Source organism: Trachymyrmex cornetzi, unplaced genomic scaffold (assembly GCF_001594075.2).
Source record: "Trachymyrmex cornetzi isolate Tcor2-1 unplaced genomic scaffold, Tcor1.1 scaffold182, whole genome shotgun sequence".
NCBI lineage: Eukaryota > Metazoa > Arthropoda > Insecta > Hymenoptera > Formicidae > Trachymyrmex > Trachymyrmex cornetzi.
This window is the reverse complement of record NW_017296441.1, coordinates 154,004-178,941: the sequence shown is the minus strand read 5'-3', so window position 1 is coordinate 178,941 and position 24,938 is coordinate 154,004. Positions and strand designations below refer to the sequence as shown.

Below are 24,938 nucleotides of genomic sequence, written 5' to 3'. Positions count from 1 at the left end.
TTCTTTAGCGTTAAATTACTATTAGTATCGCACGTATGTAACATTAATAAAATCATTGTGCATCGATATTTAGGTTCACGTTTCCACGTAAATCATGACTTCGGGTACGTAACATTGGACATTCTAAAAGTTATCCCTGAAGACTCTGGAGTCTATACTTGCAAAGCGATTAACAATGCAGGAGAGGCAATATCGTCGATCTCTTTGAAAGTAAAAGCGCGTTCAGCCATCGATTCCGACAGCATACAAACCGATGCGTGGCAGAAGATTCAATTGAAAGAAGCAGAAATGAATAAAGTGCCAGAAATGTTTGTCGATACAACTCCACAGCAGGCACCAGTTTTCACCAAACATCTCGAAAGTTTTGATAAATTGATAGAGGGTCAACGTGTCTATTTAGAAGCTCAGGTGGAGCCGCGGGCGGATCCTAATTTGAGAGTGGAATGGTTTAAAAATGGTATAACTCTCCAAACTGGAACGAGGCTTCGTAGTACGTTTGATTTCGGTCTAGTAACACTATCGATCAACGGGCTAAGGCCCGATGATTCCGCAATTTATACATGCAAAGCAATTAATCTTTTGGGAGAAGCGGTGTCAACTTGTAGTTTGAAAATTGTCGATCGTCATTGGTTATTGGGAGATACTTTGCATCCTGATGCTCTACCGAAAATCGATGCTTTGGAACAGCCTCAGAGAATCTCTACTGATCAAGCGGAACCTACTTATGAAGAACCAGTTTTTATTACTCATTTAAATAATGTAGAATGCATCGAAGGTGATAACGCTCACTTCGAATGCAATGTAGAACCATCGAAAGATCCAACTATGAAGATTGAATGGTTTTTGAACAATAAACCTTTGCCGACTGGTGCAAGATTTAAAAGCACTTATGATTTTGGTTACGTGGCTATGGACTTGACTCACGCTTACGAAGAAGATTCTGGAGTAATTACCGTTAAAGCTACAAATTCAAAAGGAAGTGCACAGACATCTGGTACTCTAAAATGTACTAGCAAACAAAATATTTATCTTCAAACGCAACATCCACAAGGAGAAATCGGACTTGAGAAAGTGAAAAAAGCCGAAGATGCTTATTTATCAAAATACAGGAAACCAGAAGATGTTCCTGAACATGAATATCCTAAACCGATTTGGACGGTGCCTCTCGGGCCTGAATTTAAATTGGGAGAAGCTGAACCATTACATCTAGAGGGACAAGTTGAGCCAAAGGATGATCCTAATTTAAAGATTGAATGGTATTTTAATGGAAAACCTTTAGAACATGGTTCACGCTTTAAAATGACTAACGATTTTGGATTTGTCACTTTGGATTTAACGGACGTTTATGAGCGTGACTCTGGTATTTACACTTGTAAGGCCTATAACAAAGCAGGCGAAGCTTTCACTTCAACGACGGTTTATTGTTCTACGAAGGAAAATATCATCGAAAAGTCGCAGCATCCCAAAGGCAAAGAAGGTCTCGAAGCAATTCAAGATCTGGAAGAATCTTTGAAACGGCAAGAAGGAGCTCCTCTAGGAGAAGAAGAAGGTCAACCACCAATGTTTACATCGCAATTCGAGAATTTGATTAATCTCTCGGAAGGAGAGATCGCTCACTTTGAAGCATCTCTCATCCCTACTGGTGATCAAACTATGGTAGTTGAATGGTTCTACAATGGCAAATCTTTAGAAGCTAGTCATCGCACGAGAACCGTTTATGCTTTCGGCATGGTTGTTCTCGAAGTTCTCGGTACTAAAATAGAAGATTCGGGTACATATACTTGTAGAGCCACCAACAAATGGGGTAAAGCAGAAATTAGCGTGCAATTAGAATGCATCGACAAGTCCAAGGGACAGAAACCTAAATTTACAACGCAAATTCAATCTTTGGAAGGTTTAAAAGATGGCCAATCAGCTCATTTTGAGTGTACTCTAATCCCAGTAGGTGATCCTCATATGAAAGTCGAGTGGTTCCACAATGGAAAACCTCTACGGCATTCGTCACGTTTCAAGATGGTCTCTGATTTCGGCTTTGTAGTTATGGATATTGCCGGTGTGATGTCTCACGACAGCGGAGAATACGTTTGCAAAGCAAGCAATAAATACGGTGAAGATTATACAAAAGCTACGATCAAGTGCTTTGGCAAGAGCGGAGTTTATTTAGATTCTCTGCAGCCGGATTCACTTGCTAGAATTCGAGAACTCGAAAGTTATACGGGAGAACAAACAACTACATCTATGACTCCTGTCGCTGAACCACCGAAATTCATTACGCAGATCGCGGACATAACAAAACTGGTAGAAGGGCAGTCCGCACATTTCGAGGCTAGGCTGACCCCAGTGAACGACCCCGATTTGAAAGTCGAGTGGTACTACAATGGCAAGAAACTTCCTCACGGCCATCGATATCGCACCTTCCATGACTTTGGTATCGTTATCCTAGATATACTTTATTGTTACGAAGAGAATTCTGGAGTTTACGAATGCAGGGCAGTCAATAAATATGGTGAAGATTCTACGAGAGCAACACTCAAATGCTTCTCCAAAGCTAATCTTGTTTTGGAATCGCAACTTCCAAAGGGCATGGAAGGCGGTCTAGAAAAAATACAAAATCTCGAAGACTCAATGATACGTACAAAAGACGAAAAAATTGTAGAAGAACGAGGCAAGGCTCCTATGTTCACTGTACCTTTGAGTAACGTCGATGGTCTACGAGAGGGAGAAAGTGCGCATTTCGAGGCACGAGTAATTCCTACGGACGACCCTAAATTAAAGGTAAATTAAATTTTATTTAATTTTAGTCTGTATATCATACGCATGTAAATATGTATACGTTTTATTGGACATTATATTGTTCTTTTTGATACAGGTCGAATGGTTTTGGAATGGTAAACCATTGCGGACAGGATCTCGTTTCCGCACTTTTTGCGATTTTGGTTTCGTCATTTTGGAAATTTCTCCTATCTACCCTGAAGACTCTGGTGAATATAGTTGTAGAGCAACAAATAACTACGGTGAAGCAGTGACAACGTGCACATTGAAGTGTACGGGCAAACGTAGTATTATTTTGGAATCTCAATTACCCAAAGGTATGGAGAATACAATTGATAAGATTGCCGAGTTGGAAGGTCTCGGAGCTGTTTCGGGTCAAATCAGTCCTGAAGACGATACTGGTAGACCGCCAGAATTTATCACGACTCCTTCTGACTTAACTTTGACTGAAAATTCTCTTGCTCACTTCGAATGCCGACTACAGCCAATTAACGATTCTAGCATGAGAGTCGAATGGTTCCACAACGGCAAACCTCTTCTCGCTGGTAGTAGAGTCAAAACGATTCATGACTTTGGTTTCGTCATTCTAGAAGTTGCAAATTGCTATCAACGCGATTCCGGCTTATATACTTGTAAAGCCACCAATCGTCATGGTGAAGCCACAGTATCATGCAAGCTTCAAGTTCGCGGACGTCAAGGTATCATCTTGGAGCCTCAATTACCGAATAATTTTAAAACCGGTACAGAAAGCATTCAGAAACTGGAAGAGTCCTTATATAAGAAAGATGAGATTTTGGCGGAGGAAGAAACGTCGAATCCACCAAAATTCATTGTCGAACTTAAAGATATTGAAGTTGAAGAAGCTGGACCGAGTCACTTCGACTGTAGAGTCGAGCCTGTGGGTGATCCTACTATGCGTATTGATTGGTTCCACAATGGACGGCCCTTCGCGACAGGTTCTCGTGTCCATCAAATTAATGATTTTGGATTTATATCATTGGATATGTCATATACATATGCACGAGATAGCGGCGAATATGTCTGCAGAGCTACCAACAAGTGGGGCTCTGCTACTACCAAAGCTACCATTACTTGTAAATGTAAGTTGCATATTTTGATCTTAAAAATGTAGATATACTTTTATATCTTAACTATTATAGTATAAAACAGAAATAATTTCTTCTTTTATTCTCTCTTATAGCCAAGAAAACGATAGATTTTGATTCTCAATTGCCAATGGGAATGAGCGGTGAAAAACTAAAAGAACTGGAACGAGGACCGGTCTCTCAAGCTCCTGCGGAAGAAGCACCGCAACAACCGCCTCATTTCATCACGCAAATCCAATCGACAACTGTCGACGAGGGTGAACCAGTCAGATTCGAATGCCGTGTAGAGCCCAAAGAGGACTCGAATCTACACATCGAGTGGTACAGAAATGACAAATTGATACCTGCTGGGCACAGATATAGAACGGTTTACGATATGGGATTTGTGTCCATGGACATCTTATATGTTTATCCCGAGGATTCTGGTGAATATGTTTGCAAAGCCATCAATAACCTTGGAGAAGATACCACTCGAGCTGCTGTATCTTGCAAGAGTATGTTATCTTTTAATCTTTTCATTTTTCAAGCTAAATTAGTTGTATCAAAGATGACTTATCAAATAAATTTTTTTTTCACAGAATTACCAAGCATTATTTTACAAAATCAAGTACCAAAAGGTATGAAAAAATCCGAGGCCTTGATGCAGATGGAAGCGACAATTAAAAAATATACTTCGGAAATACATTTAACAGAAGACGATTTATATGATGCGGATAAAAAACAACCGCCTCGTTTCGTCACGCAGATTCAAGATCAGACCGATCTTGTTGAAATGAATAGTACCAAATTCGAATGCCAATTGGCACCTGTGGGTGATCCAAATATGAAAGTCGAATGGTTCTTTAACGGGAAACCATTACCTCATAAGAATCGATTTACGCCTATTTATGATTTTGGCTATGTAGCAATGAACTTTGGTTGGGTTTATCCAGAAGACAGTGGCGAGTATTTATGCAGAGCTACGAACCTTTATGGAATGGACGAGACCAGAGCTATAATCAAAACTGCGGGAAAACCAGGAATTATCTATGAGTCTCAACTTCCAAAAGGCATGAAAAGTATCGAAAAAATCAGAGAAATGGAAGCAGCATGGCAAATGTAAGATATTATTTTACACTTCATTTATTGTGTACCTACAAGAAAAATAATTTCTTTGACTGATAAAATTATTAAGACACAAAATTTATTTCCATTTTATATGTATCTTGAGACATTGTTTCCAAGAAAAGACTTTCGAAAAGAAAAAAAAATTGTTTTTTTCAAGTATTTATTTGTCTATATTATGACGAAAAATCATTGCAACAATATGAAATGATAATATCTAAATGTATTATTTAAAATATCAAACGCACCTTATAGAGTACCCGAAGAGGAAGGTGAACAAGAAAAAGTACGCTCGGCGCCTATTTTCGTGAGCAAACCGGAACCGATAATCGTCGAAGAAGGCGATTGGTCTAGATTCTGTTGTCGAGTCACTGGTCACCCAAGACCTCGAGTTATGTGGATAATCAATGGACATACGGTAGTCAACGTAAGTTTCAAAATATCACTTGCAATACATTAAATGATGTCGATACTTATAGCAAAAATATATTCATAATATAATTATATTAAATTTGTCCCCTTTTTCACGTAGGGATCCCGCTATAAATTAACGTACGACGGCATGTATCATCTGGATATACCAAAGACTAGACAGTACGATCATGGAAAAGTGGAAGTGATTGCAAGGAGCTCCGTTGGCGAAGCACGTATAGAAACAACTCTAACGGTGAAGCAGCGAAGCGACGATTACCGCGGTGTATTGAAAAATTCACCAAGGCGTAAGTTTTCGCTCCTATCATATAAATATACGGCCATAACTTCTTCGTGCCTTACAATGAAATAAAATATATTTTTATAGAACAATGAGATTGTATAAGTAAAAGAAATATGAATATAAAAATGGTAAATTTAATTAATTAATTATTAACTTTCTGCAACTTTCTTCAAAAAGTACGAAGAATTTGTGTGCAGTAACAATTTGAATGGATTACAACAATACAGATATATCACACGTGAAAATGAAAAAAAAAACGGTTGTAAACCTCCAATAACGATTCGCGAAAAGCGAGCGTAGATTGGAAAATATCGAGCAACCGAAACACAGTACATTTTCTATATATCGATACGACAAATGCATTCGAATACAGAGAACACTCTAAACTATTCGAACATAAATGATTCCTTCTTTCCTACTTTCCACATTTGGCACTCCAAAGCCACAAAAATCATCTCAAATCCGACAGCTTCTTCTGCTTCTCCTTCTTCTTCGTGATGGTTGGAAATATCAACGGGAATATTAGAGCATCTTAGGTCAAAGGTATCGTATCTCTCACACTCAGGTATGAAAAATATAATCGTCGGAAAACCGTTAATATTGCCTTATATTTTATTAATGTTTTTTTCTCTTATAAATACGATCATATATTGTTGCGCTGGAGAATACGGCGGGTTTATTGCTCATTAGTGTGTTACTTCATTTAATCTCAATTTATTTATTTCTTACGTTTATACTTAACTCTTAATCTGTATTTAAGATATTTATTTAAGATAAATATACACTGAGAGAAAAATGTTTGGTATTTGTAACTATAATTACATATCACTATAATTATGATTATTACTGCTATAATAATAATAACAGTAACTATGTATATAGTTCTAGCAACAAATGTATATAGTTGGCAACCTAAAATGACTATAATTATAGTTGTTATAACCATAAAGTAGTTGAAATTACCATAAAAATGATTCAAGTGACTATAATTTCATAGTTATATTTTGAAACCATAAAAAATATGGTTGTTCCAAAATATAACTATAAAATTATAGCCACTTGAATCATTTTTATGATAATTTCAACTATTTTATGGTTATAACAACTATAATTATAGTCATTTCAGGTTGCCAACTATATACATTTGTTGCTAGAACTATATACATAGTTACTATTATTATTATTATTATAGCAGTAATAATCATAATTATAGTGATATGTAATTATAGTTATAAATATCAAACATTTTTCTCTCAGTGTACCGATGGAGGAATCCGTCTCGATGACCTTAACCTTGACATATATAGTCAAGGTCATGACCCTAAGTGACCTCCAACAGGTTTTAGCCATCGTTCGTTATTCGTTAAAAAGTTTTTAACAGAAAAAGTTTTGCTATAAAACAAAGATTCTCTGCTTTAAAAACAAAAATGTTCTTTGAACACATTATTTTCTTATATAAATTTTGTTTTTAAAGCAGAAAATTTGTGATTTTGTAAAAACGTTTTATTCGAAATGAAGTCTACCTCCCTGCCTAAAGATGACTTTTGATGAAGATGGACCTTATTTTGCGTAGAAAGTCGAACGTCCAGACAGAAAAGGAGAAATGAGGTGGATCATTTACCTTATTTAATATTTATTCTTATTCATCGCACTGTAGGCACCCTATACTTTTTGTTCCCTTATTGTTATATAAAATAATTTATGTTAGGTATTGTTTGTAGAAAGTGCAAATATCGAGCAGATTCCGTATCTCTCATCAATATTGCGCAATCAATATAATTTGATCTTAATTACTATCATGGGTTTAATTCAGGGACCCGGACCGAAAGGTTTTTTTGATTCGGTTCCGGTTTAATAAAATATCAAATAAATGTTCCGGTTTCACACTGTTAGAAATGAGTAGAAAAGAATAGTTTCTCAATGAATTTTAATTAACATGTAAAGGAAGCATGTGGTTATGCACGAAATTAAATGTAATGAATGATGTAAATAAAAACTAAATTACAGTAGTCTTAAATATGATGAACGTGTGTATTGAAATTAATGAACACATTATTATAGAAATTAATTTACACGTTAATGAAAAGTACGAGATCTGTAACTGAAAAGTAATTTACGTTAATGACATGTAAGAAACATAAACGTACTAAACGTTAAGCGTTAATAGTATTAGGCCTAATTAAAATATTATTAATATTCGTAAATGTAAAAGTACATTAAATTTTATTAATATGTACATTAATAGTTATTTCAATTACGATTAATTAAATGTCATTTATACCCGTAAATGAAAAGTATATTAAATTTCATTACACTTAATTTTTCAGTTACTGTAAACTTAAATCTCATTAACATGTGCATTAATAGTCCTTTCAGTTACAGAGAAATTAAACTTCATTCACCAATGTACATTAAAAGTTAATAAAATTTAAGAACGTTTCTAACAGTGCAGTTTCGGTTTTTTTTTACCAGTAAAGAAAACCGAAACCGTAAAAATTACAGTTTTTGAATGGTTCTTTTTTTGGTTCTACTTACTTACTTTATTTCATTCATTCCTTAAATTCTGTTAAAAAGAAGGAGGGGAGGGAGAGAGGGGGGAGAGGAAGAGAGCGAGAGGGGGAGGGAGGGGAGAGAGGGGGGAGAGGGGAGCGTTCATCTAGAAAGCCTAGTCGAAAAGAGGCGTTAATTGATTACGTGACTTTGAATCAAAAAATTACGTAAACATTATTTTAGGCATATTTCTCTCAGTCCTTTCTTACAACTTATTTTTTATGGGTAGATCTTACTTATTACATAAAGTCTACATATGTATTCTTGAATTTCATGACTTAAAATAAATTCTTGCAACATGTTGGTGAGGAAGAACTAAATAAAAAAAATGCTAGTATCTTAAAAAAAGTTTACATCAAATATGTCTCGCAATCCCGCCAGATTTCTTATATCATATGAGGTGTTGGAGGTATTTACATTCTGGTTATTAAGAGAGGTGGTGATGGTAATACTGGATGGAATATTGGTGATTTGAATGAAGGAATGTGCAGAACAAAGATTAAGAACAAGGGTAAAGATTAAAAATTAAGAAGTGAAAAAAGAACCGAAAAAAACCATAAAATTTTACCAGTTCGGTTACGGTTTCGGTATTATAAACTATACAAAATTTGGATACGGTTTCGGTTTCAGTTCACTAAAAAAAAGGGTTCCGAAACGGTTTTCGGTTCCGATTTCGGTTCGGTCCGGGTCCTTGGTTTAACTTGCTGTTTTTCTTGCATTTTGTTTATCCTTTCCTTTTTTTTTCTTTTTGGATATGCGTTTTCTATATTACCCATCCTTTAATGCCTCGCACGAAAAGTAGCGAGCGGTATATTAAAACTAATTCGTTGAAAAAAAATAAAGTTCGACGATTTACGTAAAATTACTTAGTTAATCAAACGAAGGAACTTCGTGATTCAATAGAATATTTGTTCTCTTTAAATTGAAAGAAAACCTTCTCATAATACGAAGGAGAGCACGTACATAAGAAACAAATAATTTAATCTAACAATATTTTTGATAATATGTAAAAGCAAAACAATTTCAGATATGTGTTAACCATGCGAATTTTCCATATCCAGCTCGATTCCTATTATCTGTCATCTAGGTGTCGTCGATATGTGTTGTATCGTCGTTCACGTACTGTGTCTTAGGTATCGTAGTTTTCGATTAGATATTTTTGTTTCTTGATTAAGAGAAACGCAACGTTGCTTCAGTGAGGTATCTGAATCTGATCTTGTAGTAAATTATAATGCAAATGATTCATTACATTTTCAAGGGAAAATGTATGCAAATGCTATGTAATACCTGTAAAAACGCCTCACTGAGGGACGCTGTATTTGCTAATTAAGAATCCTAAATTAAACCAATCCATGATATGTCCATACGCGTTCTTCTTTATGAGAAATTTGAGATGTACGAAATACGAGGGCACATAGATATCATGTATTGTTTCTTTAGCCTGGTACGATTATGGACTAACACAGTACCAGACCGAGCGGCAAAACACAGAATTGGAGCGTGTGTTCGATGAACGTCATCAAAGTGTTTCCCAAGGAATCGAGATTGCTACAGAGCATCTTGGTCCTAAAGTTATTAAAGAACCTGAGACCGAGTGGCAGAAATCCGTCAAGAGCAAGAAAAATGAAGATTATTATAACAAGTTGATGAATCTCGAAGAGGAACAAGTGCTCAAAGAGACCCGATTAAGAGAAGCTTCGCATCAATTTGCTATTCCTGGCGATAAAGTCGTTGCACATTCCTTAGCAAAGGGAATGGCTCAAAAGTATGAAGAAAGTTTGTAAGTATTATAATAAATATTTGATAATATTGGCAATTCAAATATTTAGTGATAATATTTGGTAACTTCTTATTACTAGAGAGGAACAACCGCAACAAGAATCTATACAACCATCTCCGAAATATGTAAAAAAACCATTTGTTACCGAAGTGGATATAGATACAGAACGCGTTAAAGCCACGGGAAAATATCCTTCGGAACCGTCTGAATCTACAGTTCATGGTCGCGAAGTTCATGTTGCGAAACAAAAACAAACACAAAAAGAAGTCAAGGGTGACGTAGAAATAACGAGAAAAATTACAGCAACGGAGACAACAGAAGTAGAACATAAAGCGAAAACACAAGAACGCGTGGTGCAAGGTCAAGTCAAACCTGCCAAACCCCCTGTTTTTACGAAGAAAATTCAACCTTGTAGAGCATTTGAACAAGAACAAGCCAAATTTGAAGTTGAATTTGATGGCGATCCACTACCAACTATCAAATGGTACCGCGAAGATTTTCCTATACAAAACTCAGCTGATCTTCAAATTTATACTTTCAGCACCAAATCGGTGTTAATTATCAGACAAGTTTTTATGGAAGACTCTGGTGTCTTTTCCGTCATCGCTGAGAATAGAGGAGGAAAAGCCAAATGTAGTGCCAATTTAGTTGTAGAGGAACGCAGAAGGCAGCCTGGACGAGGTGGCGCGGTACCACCTAGTTTCTTATCTACAATCCAATCCGCTTCTGTTGCTACTGGACAACTCGCTAGATTCGACGCCAAAATTACCGGCACTAAACCTTTGGATGTTTATTGGCTCAAGGTAAAATAAGTAAAATACATGTATGTATATGTGCTATAAACTTGCCAATTCGATTGATGATTTTATACATAGCGCATAGTGAATAGAAAATTTAAATTAATTTACGTTTGAATCTTTTTTATTATAGAACGGCAAAAAAATAATAGCGGATATCCGTTATAAAACTTTGGAAGAAGATAATATTTATACACTTCTGATTCTCGAGACAGTACCAGAGGACATTGGCAAATATGAATGTGTTGCGATTAACAGTGCTGGAGAAGCGCGTTGCGAAGCGGAATGTACTGTTCGCGGACCTCAATCTCCAACAAAGGTCGCAAAACCTACAACGCCAACAGTAGAAAAAGCGCCAACTGTTCTAGAGTCATTAAAAGATCAAACCATTAAGGAAGGAACTTCAGTCGCTTTCGCTTGTAGAATCGCAGGAAAGCCCATTCCTATTATACAATGGAAGAAAGCTGATAAGGTATGTACAATAAAATAACTTTGACACAATGAATTTTTCAAATAATTTCATTCGCAAATGCTTACATTATTTGTAAGGTAATCAAACCGTCGAAGTATTTTCAAATGCAAAAAGAAGGCGATTTCTGTACCCTGAAGATTTCTGAAGCCTTTCCCGAAGACGAAGGTGTTTATAAATGTATTGCTAAAAACCCCGCTGGTGAGATCACAACGTCTGCCAATCTCAGAGTTCTCGGTAAGACAAAAAGAAAAAAATTCAAATTCAATATTTAAAAAAATTTTTTATTAACGGCATAAAATATAATAAATATTAAAAAATAAAAAGTTCAAATTCAATCTTTCTAAATTTTTTATTAACGGCATTGACGCACCACTTTTCTCCACTTTCAATTAGCGCCCGATACAACTGATGTCCTGGCAAAATTGACTCCTTTGAAGGATCAAATAGTGGTAGAGGGACAACCAGCTCAATTTAAAACTCAAGTGAGTCCGGCAAAGCCTAAGCCAACGATTCAGTGGTATCGAGAGGGTGCCTTGATCCCACAATCACCAGACTTTCAGGTAAATATTTTGCCATTGTTCTTCCATAAAACATTGAAGGAGATTTCATGTTTATATGTGATATTCATGGAAGACATGGTACATTTTCAGATGATTCATGAAGGGAACAATGCGGTGCTGCTGATAGCAACTACTTACGAGGAGGATACTGGCACCTTCACTTGCCGCGCTACAACTTCAGCCGGTACCGTAGAAACATCTGCCAAACTCATCGTCAAAAGTAAGAACTAAAATAAAAGATATAGAATCGATTGCTAACATGACACACGATTGTTCTTATATATACTCCAACAACTGCCGGAGACAAATACTCGAGACAATAGCATGACAAATCAATTAACAAATTAATAATATTAGTGAATTGTTTATTAAATCTTGGAAAAAGTTATATTCTAACTTTTTCAGTTTGTTGTACTTATTGTTGTACATTGATTAAATCGGTAATAATCTCGTGGGAATTATAGATTATTATAGTTTTTCGAGATGTCAAAAGAATTAGCTTCTTTTCAATGGCGCATGATACAGCAAAATAGATATAAAACGGATGTTGATATAAAATGATCATTAAATTAAACAATTTTTACAACATCGTAATTGATCATTGCTAATGTATACATTAATTACCGTCTAATGTGTTTATTGCGACTAATGTCTTTACATCGTCTCAAACTCTTACAATGTCTCCGCGTAGCCCAATTCGTCGTAAATATCCACCCGTATTTTTACTTTTGTGCTTTATTGTTGCCTTCCTTGAAAGAACGTAACCTACCGACCTTGCTAAAGTTCTCAACTTCCATCTCAAACAGATCTCCTGTAATTAAAAATGACGTGCGCGCCCGGGGAGTTTGTGTACTAACTATTATATTTTGAGAATAGTTGAGCGAGTGAAACGAGGAATAGTTAATAACAATAAGTTATTATTAAGGAACTTGTTCAGATTGCATTATACAACTATAAATTTCGCGCGCAAAAATTATCTTAAGACATATCGCTTAAGTAAGAAAGTTACGAAGGTAATGTGAAATTAAAGTGTTGTAAAAGTAAAATTAAAATAAAAATCGAAATTGTTTGTAACGTAATCGGTCAAGACAAGTGCGATCATTTTTTTAAGATCAGTACAATGTAGACGATTGAAGGTAGAGTGAAATGTCGTTCCACTTATATTGGCAACATTTTGATTTGCTTCTTACGATAAAAATTATGTTCGCAGCTTTTTCACAAAAATACTATAACTTTGTAAATAGACTCAATATTTGAAATTTTGCGCGACATTAATCAGTATGGATAAAAACAAAAAAAAAATAGCAATGCAACTACGTTGAATATAAGTAACTCGTTTACTCGTTCGCTGTATAATTTTGATGTTTATTATAAAAAGTATATCGCGTAAAATATATATATATATTTACATACACATATTACACAATTTTCTCACTATATATGTACGCCCACATTTTACGATTATACACATATATGTATGTATATATATATATATATATGTACATATTCATTTATTAAAGAATTTACAATGATACATAAAAATATCGTCCAACGTCCTACTAATCAATTATTTATTATTGTACAATGAAAGTCGCAATAAAACCAAATGTTCTAAATATGTTCAAGTCTCGTTTGTTGTCGTTTCGACAATCATTGCCTCAATTATTAATATGTCTCAATTATTAATCTCTATCGTCAATGATTTTAACGTGACCCTCAATAGAAAAATCTTTGAAGCGATTGTAGATTCCAATTCAATATGATGTAAAATATATGTAAAATTTATATAATTATTAATGAAACATATTTTTATAAATCTCGCGCTATGAGTAAATTAATTATCTAAATTGTTACATTCAATATTTTTATAATAAAAAAGAATCATAATGTAAAAAATATCTACCGTTAGAGGAAGAAAGATGTTAATAGAGAATGTTTTGTTATTTGAATTCTTTCTCAGATGTCGCGTGCGAGAGATAAAGTACATAACACGTGTTTAACATCCAGGAAAAAAATGTTTCATACATAATTATAAAAATATACAAAATTATATATAATTATGTTAAAATTTGACATATTTTATATACAATTATGTATAATTATATATAAAATATGTCCATATATATATATAACATTTTCTTCTGGAATTTTAAGAAACAAATAGTTTACATCGAAAGGAAAGTTTCACAATAGAACAAAAATTTCCAATTTATCCTTGATTACCAAAGCATACTCATATACAGTTATTAATATATAATGTGTATATATATATATAATAATAATTTATATTAACTTTTTCGTGCAAAAAACATTTCAAGTGAAAAGCAGATGCAGTGCCGTGTGCACATCAAGCAAGACCCTTTTCTTAGGTTATTTTTGAGCACGTGATGTGTATTACATTACCTGGCTGTATTTGGCCGTTGGCTCAGAGCTCCGCAAAGATTCATCGACTGCGATGCTTTAGATTGTACTTATAAAATCTATTTTTAAAAAACATTTATATAATCTATTATTAGTCTATTTCTTTTTAAATGTTTACGTTTTTTACTATTACTTAATAAAATAAAAAATTTGTAATAATTTATTATACATTATATTATATTATACATTATATTATAATAGTAAATTTTATGTACATCTTAAAATACATCACATGCTCGCAAATGTATGCTTCCAGAAACTTTAAACGGTAAATATATTTCAGCGTATTACATGTATTGTTGACATCTTATTACACAACTTACATCATATACATATATATGTATACATATATATATATATATATACATATATTTTTCAAGTTCTACATAAATAATTTTAAACATTAATCCTTTGCGACCAGCGTTAAGTCGTTATATATAGGTATTTATTCAGATATTGAGATAGATAGGAATGTTAAATATATCGAATAAAACAAATATATTTCAGAAAACTTTAATTTCCATTTTTAATTATCTTGAAATTATTTGGAAATGGAGAGATATTTTCTAAAAACTGCACGGTCTATTCTCCGTGTCCTGAACATGATTCACAGACAATGTGTGACAATTAAAAAAATACATGTGATTCTCAATGAATTTTGAACGACCTTGAAGATGAAATGACAGTTTCTACTTTCCAAGAAAACAAATGGACATCTGACTCATCAAGAAGAAATTCTTTTCTGTGGTCCATATTTATTCTATCTTTGATTCTAAATCGCCACCTACGTTTGATGCTTCGTCAGCACAGTAATTTCGAAGAAAGCTGGCCGAGATAGTTGACTATTTTGGCTTCGTCTCGAACCAGCTGCTAGTGATTCAGTCATGCCAGGAATAATACGGAGAAGAGTGTGTCAGCGTACTCTACAAAACGAGTAAAAATTATTTTTAGTAAATCAGTAACTTCAAGATATACTGACAGACTACGTTGCAAATGTCTAATACAACAGACTGTTAATGGTATCTATTACAATGCGATCGTATTTATTGTTAATGCAATCGAAATATTTTATGAAAAAAATACAAATCACTAATAGACTAAATATAATAGACTGAATTCTTCCACAATTTTGTAATAGAATTCTATTCAATAATTATCAAAATAAAAATTAAACTTGATCACCAAAAGAAAATCCTTTGTTATTCATTTAAAGTTTTTCGATCTATCTGTGAAATTGAAACAAAAAATAGAACATTTATTTACAATTAAATAGTATAGCGCTACCAACTGAGAATATGATAGCAATTTATATGTATTAATTTAATTATATAGTTTTTGAAAAATATGTACACTGTAAAAAATAAGATGTTAATTTTAGTTTAGACGCATAGTGGACTTTTTGAGACATGCAAAAATGTTAAAATTAATATTTTTGTGTTAATTTTAACATTTTTGCATGTCTCAAAAAGTCCACTATACGATTAGTTAAAATTAAACTTTTATTTTTTACAATGTATATAAAATTTAATTTTTTGTAAATTAATATAAGATTATTAAATAATGAAAATAGTCAACGTACTTAAATACACACACGCGCGCGCATCTATATATATATATATATATATATATATATATGTATGTATGTATAAAAACATATAATCATAAAACTTATAGGACAAGAAGATATATAGAAGTAAAAGTGAATATGTATCTGTGTCTATCTCTTTTTTTATTTTGAAAATCCATTTTACAATTCGCCTAATAAACTATGTTATCGTGTAGAAAGTAGTAGATCCCTGTCCTTATATTCACCCACTCATCTACGTCTGCATTCACTTATATATAAGTATAGTTTTTTGAACCTCTGATTATAATATTAAACTATAGATTGATAACTGCTTTTCCAAGATGAAATTTCATAGCTTACTCAGTAATCTCTTATATCATTAAGTCAATAATTAAATAATAATTGCACTTTACACACATTTTAACTAAATGACTGAGAAAGAGATAAACAAGAAAGCGCTTTTTTGTTTGTATATTTTGGAAACGGCATTAAAATATACGTTAAAAGACAGATTATATGAACGCAAAATACTAAATATTTTTGAGCATATGAGATATTTGTTTGACACAACTATATGCACATGTAAATATAAATTGTTGAACAGTTCACTGCACGATGTATACAAATATTTTTAATGTATCACTTTACAACAGCACAATGGATTATCCAGTTCGAATATAACTTCGATTAATCACATAATGGAAAGAAATTTATAGAGATAACGAACGTTAGAAAATGTACTTGTCGACATTCTCTTTCTTTCAAATATCATTTTTTATTCACTTTACTGAAGAATCACTGTGATATCACTATAAGAAGGGAAACGACGATTTTGCCGGGATTTCCTTCGTTCCTTCGTCTTCGACTTCCAACTGATTACTATTACGACTAGATGTAGCATGAAATAGGAACGTGTGTCTTATACGCCAAGGATCCCCACCGAGTTACTCCGCGGGAGACTACTTTAGAGAAACTCATGAGCAACGCAAACTCTACGGCCACTGCAAGCGAACTGCTTCGACTCGCGCGATTATATTTAATAAAATATCCATTATTCATGACTCCTTGATATATCTTCCAAAATTTCCTCGTGTATAACGTATAGATTTAAAAAATAATATCGCTGCATGATCAACGTCGAAATAGTATTGTATTTTATTATATTTCAGAGAAGAAATTCCTACATAGTCAAGTCACAAAGGACAAACTCTTTAAACTATTTAAAAATAACTTAAAGAATTTTGTACATCCATGCGTTTTATGTTTTTGCTGTAGACATTTTATAACGTTTATGTTCTACATACAATTGTTAACACGTTTGACTGACTCGTCGTTACTAAACTTTCTTTCTTAATATTGTTACTTTAAGTAACTTTCATATAAATCTATATACACAAATATATAAGTGTGTATGTGTGTTAATTTTAATGTTCTTTGTTAACAAAATTTAATTTAAAAATTCATGCTCTTCTACAATTGCTTGTTTCACTAGTAGTTGCAACTGTCACAAAACAATAAATATTTTTATTGTCGATATGGTATCTATCCATAAAAAGGCAGATATCACAAAAAAATAGATGTTCAGTTAAATACAATCTTTTACAAATCATATATTACATATTAATAACTCACGAATAATTCACTTTTCCAAGGTTGGTTATCCGGCAGATTTCTTTGCCTTGAAAAGTTAATTCAGTCAAAATCTATTCCTTGTCAGCGATTACAAAATATTTATATAACTAATTTTACGATATTAAAGAATTGATAAATTATCGTGAGTTTATAAATAGAGTTTTCCTTAATTTTTTCGTTAAAAATATCATGATGTATTATGATGTAAATAAAGCTTTTTCTTAATTTAATTTTAATGTATACGATATGAAACAAATAGTGAAAAACATTTATATCTATTTAAAACAATTTTGCATAACTTACAGAGAGAAAAGAAGCCTATTACGCGGTTCCCGCGGAGACGGGTGCCAGTGTTGAAATAGATGCAAAACCTCATCAAGATTTGAAGGAAAATTTAATTCTGAGATCTTTACCTCTCGACAAAACTGATTTACCATTTGAAGTACAGCTTCAACTTGGTGATGAATCGTTGCCTTGGCGAAAAGGACGCGTTCTATCTCGAACTTATGATTCACTTCCGTGGCGGAAAGTACAAACAACATCAAGAGATTCTTCACTGGATAAGCTTCAAGCTTTCGAGAGTCAAATAAAACCATGGACCGAGGAAGAAGTAATTTTGAAAAAAACTCCCAAAGTTACTAAGGATGTAACGACAGAAAGGTTAGAAGAAGTTCAATTAAGATTGATGAAGACCGAAAAAAAAGATATCCATGGATTTAATATAGAACTAATTAAATTGAAATCCGTGCCTAAAGAGGTAATAGATAAAATTATAATAACCGAAGAATATGCTAGCGACAATATTACGACAGAACTTTATAAGGAGCAAGAGGATAATACTCTGTTAAAAACATCGCGTCGTTTAGATGAAACTTCGTTGAAAAAAGAGAAACAGGAGAAACCAAGATCATGGTCGGAGGAACAAATTGTTTTAAAGAAAATAAAACCAAACACAAAAATAACTTCCGAATCGGATGTAGAAAAAATAAATTTTCTTGAGCAAGAGGACACTTCTTTGCTTATAATTGTAAAAGACGCAGAAATGCAAAAATTAAAAAAAGAAAAGCCTATCACAGAGAAGGCAGAACAATCCAAGCCTTGGACGGAGGAAAAAATCGTTTTGAAAAAGGCAAAACCGGAAAGAAAGGAAATACCCAAGGAAATCCTCGAAACCGTTTCATTGAAACCTTTGCAAATAGTAAAGAAAGATCTCGTGGAATCAACGTTAGATAAGGCAGATCTAAAACCAATTTCAAAAGAAGTAGCTGAAGCAATTTCAATGATTACACGAATTGATGTCATTACAGACAAAAAAGAGAGAAGAGCAAGCAAAGACGTGGATAAAATAATCATAGATAAAGAAGATAAGACAAAACCATGGACAGAAGAAAAAGTTATTTTGAAAAAATCTAAACCTATTCAAAAAGAAATTGAAAAAGAGATGATAGAAACGGTAAAATTAAAGTCATCTAAGTTTATTAAACCAGTATCTCCAAAATCAGATTTAGAAAAAATAAATTTGAAACCTGTCATAAAAGAAAAGGAAAATAATAGAGAAATCGATAAAACTGCTGAATACATCGAACAAGAAGATACTACATTACTTCAAGTTTCAACTGAGATGTACGATGATATTAAATTAAAACCAGATACAAGAAAAAAGTTAGTACGAGAAGAAAAACATATCGACGAAGACATTACGACGTATGAAGAGAAAGAAGATACTACTTTGCTTAAAGTTATGTCAGATCATGAAACTATTCATAAAAAGATAAAAAAACAAGAGGATGTGCCACAGGAAAAGCCACAGTTAAAGACATGGATGGAAGAAAAAATAATCTTAAAAAGAACAAAACCAGAGCAGAAAGAAATATATAAAGAAACTCTTGAGGAAGTATCATTAAAGCCAACATCAAGGTTAGATAAAGTAATATTAAAGAAAGAATCAGTAGAGAAAGTAGATTTAAAACACATCAAAATAAAAAGTACAGACTTGACTGGAGTTGTACAGCAAGAAAACGTTCCATATCACGAAGAAGAAGATAAAATAATTATAGAAATAGACAAAGATGTTGAGTTTACTAAAAAAGTGAGCAGTGAGAAAAAATCTAAAAGTATACCATATATGGAAAAGGAAGATACTACGATCCTCGACATCGATAATATAATTGAAAAATCTAAAAAAGAAGAAGTACCATGGGTTAGAGATAAAAAAGCAAAAGAAAAAAAAGAAATTGAAGAAATAAGAACATCTCAAATAATTAAACCTGAAATTAAACAGGAAGAAGATAAACCTACAGAAATTTCCGAAGCTCCATGGCGCCGTAAATCAAAATCGTCAATTCAAAAAAAGATTTCAGAAGCTGAAACTGATAAAACAAAATTTGACATTAAAGAAGTATCCGAAGCAACATGGCAAAAATCTGAAAAAAGTAAAACAACGAAACCTATTAAAGAAAAAGCACAAATTGAAGATTTCACATCTGTTGTACTAAAACCGGTAAAATGGCACGAAAAACTTGAAGAGCAAAAAACGACACAAGAAATTACACTACATCCGGCAAAACAATTACCTAAAGACAAAGAAGTGTCAGAAGACCTCACACATACACCGATGACAAAGGAAACATCCAAACCAGAAGTTTCACCTGAAAAAATCGGTGAAATTATTAACGGAGACATATTTACAAAGAAAATGGACGTACCATGGAGACGTGCGAAGAAATTAACACAAATTGAACAGAAACCTCAAGATTTACAGTTAAAATCTAGTAAGAAAATAATAAAACCAGAGGAAGCACAACCGGAGGAAATTATATTGAAACATGTCAGAAAACTTCCTAAAGGGGAAGAATCAAAACATGAAATCACGTTGAAACCAATGCAAAAAGAAAAAGTTGAAGAGAAACCGGAACAGGTCCGATTGAAGCCAGTGAAAAAGATAGAAAAACCCGAAGAGCCGAAACAAGAACAAATTGTGTTGAAACCTGTTAGAAAACTTCCTAAAGACGAAGAATCAAAGAAAGGAATTACTCTGAAACCAGTGGAAAAGGAAAAAGTTGAAGAAACACCGGAACAGGTCCGATTAAAGCCAGTGAAAAAGATAGACAAACCTGAAGAGCCGAAACCAGAGCAAATTGTATTGAAACCTGTTAGAAAACTTCCTAAAGACGAAGAAGTAAAGGAAGGAGTTATTTTGAAACCAGTGAAAAAGGAAAAAGTCGTAGAAATACCGGAGGAGATCAGACTGAAGACAGTGAAAAAGATGGACAAGCCCGAAGAGCCAAAACCAGAACAAATGGTATTGAAACCTGTTAGAAAACTTCCTATAGATAAAGAATCAAAGGAAGGAATCATTTTGGAACCAGTGGAAAAGGAAAAAGTTGAAGAAACGACGGAAGAGGTCCGATTAAAGCCAGTGAAAAAGATCGACAAACCCGAAGAGCCGAAACCAGAGAAAATTGTGTTGAAACCTATTAGAAAACTTCCTAAAGACGAAGAATCAAAGGAAGAAATCACTTTGAAACCAGTGGAAAAGGAAAAAATTGTAGAAACACCAGAGGAGATCCGATTGAAGTCAGTGAAAAGGATGGACAAATCTGAAGAGCCAAAACCAGAGCAAATTGTCTTGAAACCTGTTAGAAAACTTCCTAAAGACGAAGAATCAAAGGGAGAAATTACTTTGAAACCAGTGGAAAAGGAAAAAGTTAAAGAAACGACGGAAGAGGTCCGATTAATGCCAGTGAAAAAGATCGACAAATCCGAAGAGCCGAAACCAGAGAAAATTGTGTTGAAACCTGTTAGAAAACTTCCTAAAGACGAAGAATCAAAGGAAGAAATCACTTTGAAACCAGTGGAAAAGGAAAAAATTGTAGAAACGCTAGAGGAGATCCGATTGAAGTTAATGAAAAGGATGGACAAACCTGAAGAGCCAAAACCAGAGCAAATTGTGTTGAAACCTGTTAGAAAACTTCCTAAAGACGAAGAATCAAAGGAAGAAATTACTTTGAAACCAGTGGAAAAGGAAAAAGTCGCAGAAATACCGGAGGAGATCCGACTGAAGACAGTGAAAAAGATGGACAAGCCCGAAAAGCTGAAACCAGAACAAATGGTATTGAAACCTGTTAGAAAACTTCCTATAGATAAAGAATCAAAGGAAGGAATCATTTTGGAACCAGTGGAAAAGGAGAAAGTTGAAGAAACGACGGAAGAGATCCGATTAAAACCAGTGAAAAAGATCGACAAACCCGAAGAGCCGAAACCAGAGGAAATTGAGTTGAAACCTATTAGAAAACTTCCTAAAGACGAAGACTCAAAGGAAGAAATTATTTTGAAACCAGTGGAAAAGGAAAAAGTCGTAGAAATACCGGAGGAGATCAGACTGAAGACAGTGAAAACGATGGACAAACCTGAAGAGCCGAAACCAGAGCAAATTGTGTTGAAACCTGTTAGAAAACTTTCTAAAGACGAAGAATCAAAGGGAGAAATTACTTTGAAACCAGTGGAAAAGGAAAAAGTTGAAGAAACGACGGAAGAGGTCCGATTAGTGCCAGTGAAAAAGATCGACAAACCCGAAGAGCCGAAACCAGAGAAAATTGTGTTGAAACCTGTTAGAAAACTTCCTAAAGACGAAGAATCAAAGGAAGAAATCACTTTGAAACTAGTGGAAAAGGAAAAAATTGTAGAAACGCCAGAGGAGATCCGATTGAAGTCAATGAAAAGGATGGACAAACCTGAAGAGCCAAAACCAGAGCAAATTGTGTTGAAACCTGTTAGAAAACTTCCTAAAGACGAAGAATCAAAGGAAGAAATTATTTTGAAACCAGTGGAAAAGGAAAAAGTTGTAGAAATACCGGAGGAGATCAGACTGAAGACAGTGAAAAAGATGGACAAGCCCGAAGAGCCGAAAACAGAACAAATGGTATTGAAACCTGTTAGAAAATTTACTATAGATAAAGAATCAAAGGAAGAAATTACTTTGAAATCAGTGGAAAAAGTTGAAGAAACACCGGAACAGGTCCGATTGAAGCCAGTGAAAAAGATAGACAAACCCGAAGAGCCGAAACAAGAGCAAATTGTATTGAAACCTGTTAGAAAACTTCCTAAAGACGAAGAATCAAAGGAAAAAATCACTTTGAAACTAGTGGAAAAGGAAAAAGTTGTAGAAACACCAGAAGAGATCCGATTGAAGCCAGTGAAAATAATGAACAAACCTGAAGAACCAAAACCAGAGCAAATTGTATTAAAACCTGTTAGAAAACTTCCTAAAGACGAAGAATCAAAGAAAGAAATCACTTTGAAACCAGTCGAAAAGAAAAAAGTTGGAGAAAAACCGGAGGAGGTCCAATTGAAGCCACTGAAAACGATTGAAAAATCCGAAGAGCCGAAACCAGAGGAAGTTGTATTGAAACCTGTTAAAAAGCTCGCCAAAGAAGAAGTATCAATGGAAGAAATTTCTTTGAAACCAGTAGAAAATAAAGAACCCAAAGACATAAAGTTACAACCAGTATCTGAAATGCTAACAGAAATTTTAGAGGAAAAACCCAAAGATAAAGAGGCAGCAGAGATAATCGAAACTTCTTGGCGACGTAAACGAACAAAGAAAGTCGTTGATTTTAAAGATGAAGTAACTATAGTGCCTATTGATCAAGAAGAATCTGTTATAGACGTTTATGAAGAAAAAGAGGCAATGAGAATTACAACTGAAGATACTCAAGATCTATTTGAACAGAAGATAGAAATTATGCCATTTAAAGAAGATAAGATAACAGACGAAGTTATTACAAGTGAAGTTTCGTGGAGAAAGAAGAAACAAATACATTTAAAGACAGAAGAAGAGAAAGAAATGGTTATGTTAAAACCCATTGGAGAAGTGGAAAACTTAGACCTAAAACAACCCGAAGGACATGTATTAACTTTTATAGAAGATGAAAAATTACCCGAAGAGATGTCCGAGAAAGACAGAGTTTTCGAATTAATACCCGTAAAGCTTGCGGAGCAAATAGCAGAAATTTCAGAAGAGAAAGATGAAATCATTACTGAATCAGTAACAAAATCTAAGGTAAAAGAAAAAGTGTCTGAAAAAATCGCTTCTAATATTATCGAAGAAGAAGCTACCAAGTTACAAATTAAAGCAGATATCACACAAGTAGAAGACCGTAAGAGAAAACGTAGACAACGTACTCAGGTCGACATATCAATTACAGATAAAGACAAAACGATAGCTCCAAGATTTATCCAAAAATTACAACCTGTTATCGCTGAGTTGAAAAAAACTGGTAAATTTACATGTACTGTTATAGGAAATCCATTGCCTGAAATTTCTTGGTATAAAAATGAGCAAGAACTCCATGCGAGGGAAAAATACATTATGACTATATTTGAGACAACGGCAACCTTAGAAATCACAAACGTCCAAGAAGAAGATGCTGGAATGTATTCTTGTAGGGCATCTAATCCAGCTGGCGTGGCAACATCCACTGTCTACCTTGTGATATTCGGTAATAATATTAAATATGAATTGTTTAATTTTTATGATTTGGATTTATTTTAATATTTACTTACGTAAATATTAAATTTACTTACGTTGTTTGATATTTTTACTTGCTCTATTAAATTTTTTTTATAGATACAGGAATATTATGAGATATATAATTCTTATAATCTCAAGTTAAATTCCACAAAATTTTATGTATTAGATGTACAACTTTGCTTCCGCCGTTTTTTCCGAAATTCGAGGCTTTATTGTAAAAAACTGGTTATACATTTATGATTCAAAGTATTGTCCATCGCTGGCCACTACTTTCTCCCATCTTTCGGGCAGCGTACGAATCCCGCGTCGAAAAAACTGGTCATCTTTTGAGGCGATCCACAAATCGATCCAATTTTTTACTTCTTCATAAGACCGGAAGTGCTGGTCAGCCAGGCCGTGTGCCATTGATTGAAACAAGTGATGGTCAGAGGAAGCAACGTCTGGAGAATATGGCGGATGGGGTAGGACTTCCCATTTCAACGTTTCCAAGTATATCTTAATCACTTTCGCAATATGGGATCGAGCATTGTCATGCTGCAAAATCACTTTATCGTGTCTCTCGTTGTATTGCGGCCGTTTGTCCTTCAATGCTCGGCTCAAACGCATCAATTGCGTTCGATACCGATCGCCTGTGATTGTTTCAGTCGGTTTTAACAGCTTATAATACACTACGCCGAGCTGGTCCCACGAAATACAGAGCATGACCTTGGAGTCGTGAATATTCGGTTTCGGCCGTCGACGTGGAAGCATGGCCGGAACTCCCCATGATTTTTTGCGCTTGGGGTTATCGTAATGAACCCATTTTTCGCCCCTAATCACAATGCGATGCAGAAATCTCTTCCGTCTTTGCCTTTCAAGCAGCTGTTCACAAGCAAACAAACGCCGTTCAACATCTCTCGGCTTTAACTCGTACGGCACCCAATTTCCTTG

The 24,938-nt window shown here is 34.0% G+C and overlaps 1 protein-coding gene across 27 annotated transcripts in view; it reads left to right on the top strand.

Annotated features, from left to right (window-relative positions):
* The window catches only part of sls (sallimus), a 94,513-nt gene that overhangs the window by 15,130 nt on the left and 54,445 nt on the right, over positions 1–24,938 (top strand). For 20 of the 27 annotated variants that reach the window (XM_018504779.1, XM_018504768.1, XM_018504755.1 and 17 more), the window contains 13 exons: positions 74–2,775; positions 2,870–3,872; positions 3,974–4,372; positions 4,457–4,976; positions 5,238–5,409; positions 5,515–5,701; positions 9,688–10,027; positions 10,107–10,830; positions 10,958–11,296; positions 11,374–11,530; positions 11,690–11,856; positions 11,947–12,076; positions 17,782–23,976. In XM_018504779.1, coding sequence (XP_018360281.1) covers positions 74–2,775; positions 2,870–3,872; positions 3,974–4,372; positions 4,457–4,976; positions 5,238–5,409; positions 5,515–5,701; positions 9,688–10,027; positions 10,107–10,830; positions 10,958–11,296; positions 11,374–11,530; positions 11,690–11,856; positions 11,947–12,076; positions 17,782–23,976 — 13,035 coding nt within the window. The remainder of the gene's footprint in view (positions 1–73; positions 2,776–2,869; positions 3,873–3,973; positions 4,373–4,456; positions 4,977–5,237; positions 5,410–5,514; positions 5,702–9,687; positions 10,028–10,106; positions 10,831–10,957; positions 11,297–11,373; positions 11,531–11,689; positions 11,857–11,946; positions 12,077–17,781; positions 23,977–24,938) is intronic. The other 7 variants (XM_018504775.1, XM_018504774.1, XM_018504772.1 and 4 more) reach the window with 7 other exon arrangements.